The 12,935-nt window shown below is 36.8% G+C and overlaps 1 protein-coding gene across 20 annotated transcripts in view; it reads left to right on the top strand.

Annotated features, from left to right (window-relative positions):
* Window positions 1-12,935, top strand: part of LOC105463462 (lysine demethylase 6A) — a 235,697-nt gene that overhangs the window by 147,713 nt on the left and 75,049 nt on the right. For all 20 annotated transcript variants that reach the window (XR_003013918.2, XM_011710615.2, XM_071088327.1 and 17 more), the window contains one exon: window positions 10,895-10,949. Coding sequence is in view for 19 of the 20 variants with exons in the window: in XM_011710615.2 (XP_011708917.1) it covers window positions 10,895-10,949 (55 nt within the window). In the remaining variant the exon portion in view is untranslated. The remainder of the gene's footprint in view (window positions 1-10,894; window positions 10,950-12,935) is intronic.

Raw genomic sequence — 12,935 nt, 5'->3', positions numbered from 1 at the left:
ACCTTGGGTAAATTTCTGACTCTTGATTTTCTCTGTGTTTGAAGAACTAGAATAATTATAGCCACCCACATGATTGATATAAAGATGAATATATGTATTTGTTTTTATTTTCATATCACTAGTTTTGGGGGAACAGGTGGTGTTTGGTTGCATGGTAAAGTTCTTTAGTGGTGATTTCTGTGACTTTGGTGCACCCATCACCTGAGCCGTGTGTACTGTACCCAATGTGCAGTCTTTTATCCCTCACCCTCTTGCCCCTCTTCCCCCTGAGTCCCCAAAGTCCATTATCTCATTCCACGCCTTTGCATTGTCATAGTTTAGCTCCCACTTCTAAGTGAGAACATGTGATGTTTGGTTTTCCATTCCTGAGTTACTTCACTTAGAATAATGGTCTCCAACTTCATCCAGATTGCTGCGAATGCCATTATTTCCTTCCTTTTTGGCTGAGTAGTGTTCCATGGTGTATGTACCACATTTTCTTTATCCACTCAGTGGTTTATGGGCATTTGGGCTGGTTCCATATTTTTGCAATTGCAAATTGTGCTGCTATAAACGTGTGTGCAAGTGTCTTCTTTATATAATGACTTCTTTTCCTCTGGATAGATATCCAGTAGTGGGATTTCTGGGTCAAATGGTAGTTCTGCTTTTAGTTCTTTAAGGAACCACCACACTGTTTTTCATAGTGGTTGTACTAGTTTACATTCCCACCAGCAGTGTAAAAGTGTTCCCTTTTCACCACATCCCTGCCAACATCTGTTATTTTTTGATTTTTAAATCATGGCCATTCTTGCAGGAGTAAGGTGGTATCGCATTGTGGTTTTGATTTGCATTTCCCTGCTCATTCGGGCTGTTGAGCATTTTTTCCTGTTTGTTGGCCATTTGTATATCTTCTTTTGAGAATTCTCAATTCATGTCCTTTGCCCACTTTTTGATGGGATTATTTGTTTTTTTTTTTTTTTTTCTTTCTGATTTGTTTGAGTTTGTCGGATGCCTAGTTTGCAAACATTTTCTCCCACTCTATTGGTTATCTGATTACTCTGCTGATTATTTCTTTTTCGTGCAGAAGCTCTTTAGTTTAATTAGGTCCCATCTACTTACCTTTGTTTTTGTTGCATTTGCTTTTGGATTCTTGGTCATGAACTCTTTGCCTAATGTCTGGAAGAGTTTTTCTGATGTTATCTTCTAGAATTTGTATCTTACAAATGAATTGTTTCAGCCCTTCTTTAGTCTCAGTTATCTATCATGTAAAACAACCATAATTTGGGGCCAGCAGAGATACTGTTGGAGAAATAAATTTTCCTGTCTTAGAACTTAATCCTTGTATTTTTGTCCCTCTGCCCATCCTCAGAAATGCGAAGCTAATGCCCAGCAAACTTGATACTCATATGGCGTTATTTTTACGTTAAATTGACCAATAAAGATTTTATGTGTTTAGTGAGCAGTAGAGGTACCAATTCTTAATTTGTGAACTAGTTTAATATTATCTAAACCAGAGTCCATTTCAGGGTGACAGGTATTTTGTTGTTTTTCTTCTCTGCTTCAGCTAATATCCCCCCAAGCTGGGTTTGGTTGCCTAGTTAATGCCATACAGTTAATTCAGGGTTTGTTTTGTTTTTGTTTTTGTTTTTGTTTTGTTTTTGAGACAGAGTCTTACTCTGTTGCCCAGGCTGGAGTACTGTGGTGTGATCTTGGCTCACTGCAACCTCCGCCTCCCAGATTCAAGCAATTCTTCAGTCTCAGCCTCCCGAGTAGCTGGGACTACTGGCATGTACCACCATGCCCAGCTAATTTTTGTATTTTTAATAGAGACGGGATTTCACCATATTGGTCAGGCTGGTCTCGAACCTCTGACCTCAGGTAATCCGCCTGCCTCAGCCTCCCAAAGTGCTGGGATTACAGGTAGAAGCCACCATGCCCAGCCTAATTCAGGATTTTTATTTCATTATCCTTTAATGATATTATTGACAGTTACTTATTTTCAGTATATATTTGAAGCAGTGTGCTACCATAACTTCAACAAAAGGATATTACTGTTGACAAATAGTTATATATAATGCCCCTAATTTTCACATCCTGGCAGACTATTAAAATTATTTCCTTCATGTGAAGAGTAAGATACAATGACACCCTTATTCTTCAGTCATTAAATACATTTCATTAAATACATCTATTTCATGAAGCTTATATAGGAAATTTCCCTAATGTTTACATGTTTAAATATTCCTAAAATATGTTAACTTAGAACTTTTTTGGGATTTTAAAGGTAGGCAACTAAAGAGGGTGCCTTTTTTATGGAAACCTGTAGATCATTGGCTGAGATACCAATATAAGTCCCCTTTTATAATTTGGTATTTGGGTATGGTAAGTGCTGATTGAAGGAGTTAATGTGAAAGGGATGGGAAGATGAGAATTATGAAAACAGTAAATGTTTCAAAGGAAATGGGTTGAACTCAAATGAGACTTGTGTGTTAGCTTGCCGTTTTAGCGGGTGTTGGTGTTTGTTAAATGAGTAGATAAATAAAATGGAAGAAGCTATAAAATGAGAAAATGCCTACTTATAGAACAGGCTGAAAAATTTGAAGAAAAGAAAAAAAGCTGGTTTGATTCATCATCACTTAACGGAATTTTTTTCTATACAGACACTGCAGTTTTTTCCAGATGGCTCAGTTCACCAATTCATTCAGTATGTTTCCCATCTTATTATACTCGACATGAAACTTCTGAGTGAAGTAGCAGTTCCACTGTCTTTGTACCATACTCTTCTTTAGGAACTACTTCATTTCTAGGTGTCTCATTTGATCTTCTACCCTGTATAAACTCAGGAATTTTATTGTAATTTTTTTGATGCCAAGATATTTAGGCAGAAGGAATACATGAAGACATGATCATCTATATGTACCTCCTTTTAGAAACCACTTTTGAAATCTGAAATGCCTCCTGTCTTTTATTATTTTATTCATGTAGAATGCACAGATCATTTGTTTCATATAATTAAAATATTGTGGGCCGGGCACAGTGGCTCACGTCTGTAATCCCAGCACTTTGAGAGGCCGAGGCGGGTGGGTCACCTGAGGTCAGGAGTTGGTGAACAGCCTGGCCAATATGGAGAAACCCTGTCTCTACTGAAAAAAAAAAAAAAAAAAAAAAAAAAAAAAAAATTTAGCCGGGTGTGGTGGTGCGCCTGTAGTCTATGGGCAACATAGTGAGACATACACACACACACACACACACACACACACCCCATAGTGTGAGACACACACACACACACACCTGCACCATCTCTTAAAGAAAAAAGAAAGTTGCTATTATTTCTCCGTACTTGCTCTGCCCTATTTCCTTTATGATGCTCAATAGCTCTCACCTCTTTCAACTGGCATTTTGAAAATTTTAATCTTGAGTGGTTTGATTTGAGAGAAAGAATGGAGGAAGGCATCTCACTCATATGACTCAGTTTTCTTAGGGGATTAGAAAAGTCCTATCCTCTCCCTACCCCCCAACAGCTTGGAATAATTGGTGGTAGTTATAAAACTGTAAGATTTGGTGTTTATCCTGAGATTTGGCTTAGAACATGGGACCAGGAAGGGAAAGAAATTCTTCAAGAAAGGATCTGCATAGTGTTGGCTTATCATGGAAGCTGCATTTGTAGAATCTTCATAGATTTCATAGGAATTGGTTGGGATATAAAAATGGTGAGGCCTAATCATTATTTTTTGGTACTTTTTTGGTACTTTTTTTTTTTTGAGACGGAGTTCACTCTTGTTGCCCAGGCTGGAGTGCAATGGTACGATCTCAGCTCACTGCAACCTCTGCCTCCCGGGTTCAAGCAATTCTCCTCTCTCAGCCTCCTGAGTAGCTGGGATTACAGGAGCATGCCACCACAGCCGGCTGATTTTTGTATTTTTAGTAGAGACGGGGTTTCATCGTATTGGTCAGGCTGGTCTTGAACTCCTGATCTCAGGTGATCCGCCTGCCTTGGCCTCCCAAAGTGCTGATTGGCCCCCCCGCCCAAAGTGCTGGGATTACAGGCGTGAGCCACCACGCCTGGCCTGTACTTTTTATTTAATGGTTTTCTTACTGGAGTAACAGCAACATCACTAAGTTTAGGGCCAAATCCACAAATTAATATCATTTTTCGTTGCTACCATATTTAACATTTAAAATGCTTCACTGAAGCAATTCTTCATACATACTGTTTTTGGATAAACCACCAGGCAGATACCAAAAAATATTAGCATACTATTCTGGTTGTCTTAAGAAAAGAAGAACATTCTTTTTTAGTATTAGTTACACTGTGTATTTCTTCCTTCGGTATAACTGTTGGTTCTTTATACATAAAATTCATATAGTCAGATTTTGCTTGGCTTTTTATGGTTAGCAGTAGATTGGATTATGATTGAGGAAACTGCAAGCCAGTTTATTTTCTTTGATTTAAATCTTCCTTTTCCTTTTAGTCATTGACAGTACAACTCAGTTTCACCTGAGTGTAACATCACTGTTCCTTTTGGCAGAGGATGGTCATTGCTGTTTATTTTGTTTTCTATTTTTTCTCACTTGTAGAAAAAAATCATCCTTTCCCTGTTCTTTTCTCTTTCTACTACTCATCAGCTTGTACTTTACCAATTTCCTAGATAATAGTTTCTGATATGAGGCAACCTCCTAATTTATTTTTCTGGCCACTTAATAATGCTTTCTCTATTTCTCTCTGCCTGCCCAATTTTGTTTTTCTGTTTGATATTATTTCTGCCCTGAGTTCTATAGCATGCCTTCAAGTGTGAATTAGTAAAAGCAGCCAAAATACTTCAATACCTTCAGAATACTTGTTTGAAAAGTACATGACTGCTCATATATGTGCAGTAGCACCATTCTTTCTCTTTGAAACTGAGGAGTTAAGGTGATTCCAGGTTCCCTGTGTTACAATTTTCTCTCTTCTAGTATATTTTTAACTACAGAAGTCATTTCTAATTAAAAAGCGATTTCTGGTGCTATCTTATAACAACTTAAGGCCGTTACAGATATTTGGTCTTCAAAGGCAGCTTTGTGTAGCAGTCACTGTATTGTCACATTTAAAAAAAGGTTGTTTGGCTGGGCGCAGTGGCTCATGCTTGTAATCCCAGCACTTTGGGAGGCCAAGGCGGGTGGATCGCCTGAGTTCAGCAGTTTGAGACTTGCTTGGCCAACATGATGAAACCCCATCTCTACTAAAAATATAAAAAATTAGCCAGCATGGTGGCGGGTGTCTGTAATCCCAGCTACTTGGGAGGCTGAGGCAGGAGAAATCGCTTGACTTGGGAGGCGGAGGTTAAAGTGAGCCAAGATCGAGCCATTGCCCTCAGCCTGGGCAACAAGAGCGAAACTCCATCTAATAAATAAATACATACATACATATAAAATTTAGCCGAGCGTGCTGACATGTGTCGGTAATTCCAGCTACTCTGGAGGCGGAGACACGAGTCACTTGAACTGGGGAGGTCAAGGTTGCGCCACTGCACTGCAGCCAGGGTGAGAGAGTGAGATTGTCTCAAAAAAAAAAAAAAAAAAAAAAAGTTGTGTTTTAAAAGGATATTCTACAGTGCAAATTTTTGCAATATCCCCCTTTATAAACTATGTATCATGTTCACCTTGTATTAGTAATTTGTGTACATATCAGTCTCACTCTAATATGAATACAAATTGCTTACTGGATAGAAATACCTTGGAAATTAAGTTGACTTATATTCTGATCATTTTGTGTACATAGATTAGATGCAAACTAGGACCAGTTTTTAAAAATTTCTAGTCAGTTGCATACCTATACTTTTATAAAGTATGATAGAAATGAAGAGTTGGAAGACTAGGTAGGATACAGCTGCAGGAAGAAAGATGAGCAAGAGCTGTAAGATAAATGGTTGCTCTTAGGATGGATGGGGGCAAGGTAATGAATGTATCCTAGAGATCTTAAAGAGATTTATTAACTGACTTGATGTGGGAAGAGATTCCCCATTTACGGGCTCAGACCACTTTACTGTGTTAAAAAGTAGGGGATAAATAAAGTAGCAGCCGGTTTTGGGTTTAGGAGGTGAAAAGGCGCTGAATGGAGATAAGTCATTTGGGAGTAAATTGATTTGGAGGTACCTGAGGAATATCAGATATTCATGTACACAGATAGAAATCTGGAGCCAAAAAGAAGAGCTGGAACTAAGATTTTGAACGTCTTCAGTATACAGTGTGTTTTGTCTTGCTTTTTTTTGTTGTTGTTGTTGTTGTTAAATTTTTAGAAGAGACCGGCTGGTAAACTTCAAAAAAGAAGCCTCTTTTTTGAGTGAAGATCGTTAGGATTTGTTAGCTATTAGCAAGTTATTGGTATGCAGTAGATTCCCTCCTGGAAACAGTTGTAATAACCTTGTATTACAAAGAAAATCAGAACTGAGTTTTGAGGGCTTTGGGAGAACCTCAGTCAGATCATCTTGACCAGGAACATGGCTCACAAGCCCCACCAAAACTTAACCATTTTCAGTTCTGTATCTTATTTTAGAGACCACATTTTTAAAGTAAGTACCATGACATCCTAAGGCATTTCCCTATTCTTACCCATAGACTATTCATTTTAGGAATCAAGTTTGTTGGTTTCAAATTATACTTTTATTTTATTTTGTAATATTAATTTTATTTTTTTGAGATGAAATCTCACTTTGTTGCCCATGCTGGAGTGTAGTGGCGTGATCTTGGGTCACTGCAACCTTGGCTTCCTGGTTCAAGCGATTCTCATGCCTCAGCCACCTGAGGTGTGTGCCACCACACTCTGCTAATTTTTGTATTTTTAGTAGAGACTGGGTTTTGCCATGTTGGCCTGGCTGGTCTCAAACTTTTGGCCTCAAGTGATCTCCCCGCCTTCCCCTCCCGAAGTGCTGAGATTATAGGTGTGAGCCACCATGCCCCACCCTAAATTCATAATTTTAGAAATGTGGCAATCTGTAACAATGAATAAGAAAAAAATGATTTATCTTTGACATGCAACAGTACCTGGCACACCTTTCCTTTTCTCACTTAAATGGTCATTATAACCCTGTTTTATAATGCTCTATAAAAATAACTTCAGTGGTTTCCTCAGCCTGAAGCAACTCATTTCTTACTTTCCTCCTCTATATCTTTTTGGATTCTCTTATGGAGTTGTCTTTTCTGTGTATTCTCAGAGCAGGTTAAAATTTTAAAAATCCTATTAAGGCATTAATTTCAGTGAACATTGTATTCTGTAGGTGAATAGCCATAGAGGCATGCCTGGCATAAGATAAAAGCTGGTAAAAGCTGGTTGCCAGCGTGTCAGTCCTAAAATGCCATGTGTCTACCTTAATTGGAAATAGACAGCAGTATCAACTATACATACCTTGTTTATGTAGTCTGAAATAAAGGTTTCTGGGGCAAGCACATAATTTAAAAACTTCAAAATAGAGTAGTGTGGTTTAACTCTGTATATTAGAATAACTTGTATAAGCTTTTTTCTGGTTTGCAGGTTGTTGCCAACAACCCACTGAATCAGAACATTCTAGATTGGTACTGGAATCCAAACATTGCTCCAAATTAATTACTTATAACTAAATACATAATTTGTCAATTGCAAAAAGTTATCCCGTTGCTTGTTTTCGGGATTGGGAATACAGTTGAAGGGTTTTACAAGTGAAAAGATTCATGAGATAACCAGACTATATACACCTAGAAATAAAACAATTTAAAGGGAAATAAAGTCTTGAAACTCAAGTTTTATGTGTTAATTACATGAATATAGATTTCTCCCCCCCAATAGAAATAAAGTTCGTTGGCTGTATTAGGCAAAATACTCTAACATTATTTTGAAATATTGAACACGTTGAAGGCTTTTAAAACAAAAGGTGACTTTGGTGATAAAGATGTCAACAGAAATGGTAATGAATCAAACCTTGCGTTAAATTGGACCAGAAGTGCTCCATAAAAAGGAAATCTCTATAACATTAAAAAAAAAAAAAGTCATAAGTAAATCTTCTTGCTTGGAAACTAATTTTCTGTAGACTGCTTTCCGCCTTCAGGTTTGTATATAGTCTTTGAACTGCAGAGGCCTCTTCTGCATAATAATTATTTCACACAGCAGTAGCCAGTTTCAGCACTGCAGTGTTTCAGTGAGAGGCACAGATGTTTCCTAGCTGCCTCTGTTGGTTGCAGGGAAGGATGCTGGATATTTTACCATGATATTTTCAGGTTTGTGGGCTGGTTATCATAATTGATAGTCCTTTATACTGGTGTATATGTTAATAGGTACATCTATTTTGCATCTGGTTTAGGTCCTGGAAATGAGGCTTTGTGGTCATGTTATCCCCACCCCGGTTCTTCATCTCTCTTAAGAGTGCTGAATGGTGTATCAGTGTTTTTCTTCATGTAGAATGGTGTTAGTTTCTTATGAACACTTAGTAATTATTCTGTAAGTTCTTTCATTCTCATAGTGGATGTTTTTGAATGTGTATTCATTTGTGGGTTTTTTTTGTTTTTGTTTTTTGAAACAGATTCTCGTTTTTTCCCCCACAGGCGCCCGCCACCATGCCGGCTAATTTTTGTATTTTTAGTAGAGATGGGGTTTTACCATGTTGGCCAGGCTGGTCTCGAACTCCTAACCTTAGGTGATCTGCCTGCCTCGGCCTCCCAAAGTGCTGGGATTACAAGCGTGAGCTACTGTGCCCAACCAATGTGTATTCTCTTGCTGAGTAATTTTCCTATGTTTGGAAATGTTTGGTATTTCATAGTGTTGTGGGTTTGAAATAGTGCATCAGTAACTTAATTGCTGCTTTTAAGATTGTTTAATAATTACACAAAGCATGGTCAAGAAATACTCCTGCCAGGTTTCATTGCAGAATCTTGAATTACTGATAGATGAAATGTAGGCTAGGCTTTTTGAATTCTACATCTCTATTCTTCCTTGTGGGGTTTCAGCGAAATAGTAAAACTAAAATATTGCCATATTGAAGGCTGTTTCTTCTCATTTCAGTTTGTATCCTTTGATGGCTCAGTTAGGAATCTATCTAAATATTAATTTATGCTTACAGGACAAATTAGACTTAGAGATGTAGTACAGTCTGAAAATGTGTGACTACTCTTCTGCTCTTTTTGTCTAGAGGAAGGCAATTGATTATAAAGCATGCTTTGCTTTCATAGTACTCAAACGTTTTAAAATAGTCTGTTTTCTATTGCTGTGGTAGCACACTAAATGGATGTTTGAAGACGTAGTCTGCTTAGTAGGCCAAGGGAAAATAAAAGCAGTTTTCAAAGTGTTCAAATGTTAGAATTTTTTCATTCAGTCAACCATGGCAAATGATTTTTCACTTTTGTTTTGTTGACCATTGCATCCCTAGTGTCTGCATTGTCCTTAGGGCATTATAGGCTCTTGATAAATACTTGTTAGATAAATTAAACATTTAACATTTAAGGGTCACAGTCATTTGTTAGTAATTTACCCATTCAGAAGATGTAATCAGCTTTAAGTTTTAAGAATACTACAAGTGTTGGCTGGCCTAATTATGCATGCACATCAGAGACTTTTTTTTTTGAGATGGAATCTCTGTCGCCCAGGTTGGAGTAGAGTAGCACGCCCTCGGCTCACTGCAATCTCCGCCTCCCTGGTTCAAGGAATTCTCCTGCCTCAGCCTCCTGAGCAGCTGGGACTACAGGCGCTCACCACCATGAACGGCTAATTTTTTATTTTTAGTAGAGATGGGGTTTCAGCATATTGGTCAGGCTGGTCTTGAACTCCTGACCTCAGGTAATCCACCCACCTCGGCCTCCCAAAGTGCTGGGATTACAGGCGTGAGCCACCGTGCCTGGCCAAGAGACATTCTTGAATGAATACATTAGTAATAGCCAGTGCTCATACCAAATGATGTTTTCTAATTTTTCCTTCCTTGTGACTTTTGGGTAGCCAACATCAGTAACTCTTTAGATTTTTGGATTGTAGATAGGAATGAATTTATTGTGGTTATTTTTTTAATGGTTTCCACTTTGTTAATTACTTTTAATGCTAAAAATTTGTAGAGGCTCAGAAAATTTGAATATACATTTGTAGAAATGTTATTTAGAAGAGTTTAAAGAGATTTACTCATCTTTAACTTAGATTTTATACCAACTCTGTTACTTGTTTGTCTTAATTTATCTACCTTGTTTAATGTTGATACACTAGGTATTAAATGTCACCCAGTGTTCTTGATAATATGCATTCCTAAAAATTAGTGTTATGCATTGATGTTAATGTGCTTATATGATATTATTACAAGTGGATACTATATTAGTGGTTTATTGTTGACTGGAAAATTTTACAAATTCTATACATATATTGTCACATTGTAAAAGGACGGTTATATTTGGTAGATGAACTTGGACACAGGCTATTTTAAAAGGCACTTAAATACAGTGATTATTGAAAGATCAGTAAAGAGGGAAAGTTTTACCCTCTATGACAATTCTCATAGTAATTTTTTTGTTTCAGAAGTCCATGTCTCATTTTGAGATAAGCAGTGGTGTTCTGACAATACCATCAGACTTCTACTTGGATTTTTAAAACTAATGATATGTTCTCTATTTAAACAGTTGTATAACACTTCCTGTTTACTTGATTTAAAACGCTTCACCTTTTTCATATAAATAAAAGTATAGATAGGATAACTTGATAAAATTAATTCTTCTTCAAATTCTCTATTCTCAGCTTTCTCAAGAAAATAACCCCACAGCATGTCAGTTGTCAGCAGTAAATGTTCAAAGTATTTCTAGTTAGTAGGCTAGTGTATTTTATTTGCACAGCATGTATTTATTATTATTTTAGACCTTACATACCTGAAAAGTATCTTAAGATGCTTTTATGTGACTCTAAATTGAGTGCATTAACTTTCTCACTCTCCTCTTGCAGCATTTTCAGTTAGCTTTGGTTGACTGTAATCCCTGCACTTTGTCCAATGCTGAAAGTAAGTATTATTAAGTACTGTAGTTTTCTACATGTATTCAGATCACTTCATGGCAAATAAAAATAATGTTAGTGATAAATTCTGTGCAATTTTTTCTTTTAGAATTGTTTAATGTAACTGTATTGGTTGCCATGGCTACTTACACAAATGGAACCTGCAAGACCAGATATTGTGAACAGCCTGTGTCTAAAATAGATAGGCCAGTGAAGTGAGTTGTTGAATTAAAAGTATCTTCACTAATGAACAAGATTGATTTTTTTTCTGTTGTGTATTATATTGCAGATGACTTGGTAGGATTAAAAACAGATTTTGCTGGTCTTTGGGGAAACATCTGAGTATATAAAGATTCTTATCTGATAGCTTACTGATTCCTACTGTGTAAAATTACTGGTAATTATGAAGACATTTGTGACTTTTATGATAGTTTTATGTATCATTTAGAAAGTTTGAGTTGACATTTTTCAATTAATTAGAAAAGAATGCATTTATGAAGCATGTTCTAACGAAGTATTTTTTTCCAAACAATTATTTTCTACTTCTATGTAAGTGTCTTTTCAAAAGCAGACTGGGTTGATTATATGTTTATTGATATGCATTTAGGTGTATTTACTTAATATACGCTAGAGTATCCAGTAAAAAGGTTTAAAAATATTCACTGATGCTGAATTTCTTAAAAAACCTCTTACTTGAAAAATAAATTATTATTATTATTATTATTACTGTTTTGAGACAGTCTCGCTCTGTCGCCCAGGCTGGAGTGCAGTGGCGTGATTTCAGCTCACTGCAAGCTCCAACTCCCCGGGGTTCACACCATTCTCCTGCCTCACCCTCCCATGTAGCTGGACTACAGGCGCTTGCCACCACACCCAGCGAATTTTTTGTATTTTTAGTAGACACAGGGTTTCACCATGTTAGCCAGGATAGTCTCCGTCTCCTGACCTCGTGATCCACCCACCTCGATAGTCTCCGTCTCCTGACCTCGTGATCCACCCACCTCGACCTCCCAAAGTGCTGGGATTACAGGCGTGAGCCACCGCACCCGGCCGAAAAATAAAATTTTTAATTGGTATAAGAAAAATCGAGCAATTAATGACAGTTTCAGCCCTACAAAGGATTCGTGTTTTAAAAAGTCAGTATTTTGCTTTAAGTTACTTTTTTGTTTTTGTTTTTTGTTTCATTTTGAGACGGGGTCTTTCTCTGCCACTTATGCTGGAATGCAGTGGTGCCAGAGTAGCTCAACTGCAGCCTCGAACTCCTGCACTCAAGTGATCTTCCTGCCTTAGCCTCCTGTAAATCACTTAAAAGAGTATAGAGAGATATTAGTGAAAAGTAGTCTTAGTCTTTAGAAATGCCCTAGGAATTTGTTGAATCAGCGAAAACCCTGTAGAATTTTCAGTATAACATGGATTTAGAAGTAGTATGGATTAAATCATCATTTAAGCCAGATGAATTACGTCATACTTTTACTAAAGGTAATTTCCTGTGAAAATTCAAAGGATTTTTATTTTCTTAAATGAAATTCAGTATCCGATACTGATTAGGGTGTCTGTGGAATAAATGGTAGAAAAATAACATGCAGCAATATTTTATAGTTTCTAAGATAAGGTTCGATATGAACAAATTGAGTCATTGGTTTAGTAATTTATGAAGTTTCAATTTATACGTTTTTCTTAATTATATATCCAGGTTGTATAAACCATCTAGAATATATAGATGCTTAAAATTCTTTTCAAATTAGTTTATAAGAAAACAACTGATTATCCTTTAATTCATTATGGTCTAGTACCTAAAAGGTAACTTTGGTAAATCAGTTGAATGATAATTTTTTAGGGATGTCACATAAATATCAAACTAAATATTTTGGTAAATCCTCGTTTTATTCTACTCTGTTTAAATCTCAGTTGTAGATCATTACTCTTGAGAGAAAAATGTCTGCATAGGTAGGATGAGTGCCACATGGCAGAAAACTGCTGAATTTGAAACAGT

This window comes from Macaca nemestrina, chromosome X (assembly GCF_043159975.1).
Source record: "Macaca nemestrina isolate mMacNem1 chromosome X, mMacNem.hap1, whole genome shotgun sequence".
Classification (NCBI taxonomy): Eukaryota; Metazoa; Chordata; class Mammalia; order Primates; family Cercopithecidae; genus Macaca; species Macaca nemestrina.
Note: the sequence above shows the minus strand (reverse complement) of the source record. Positions and strands in the feature narration are given on the sequence as shown.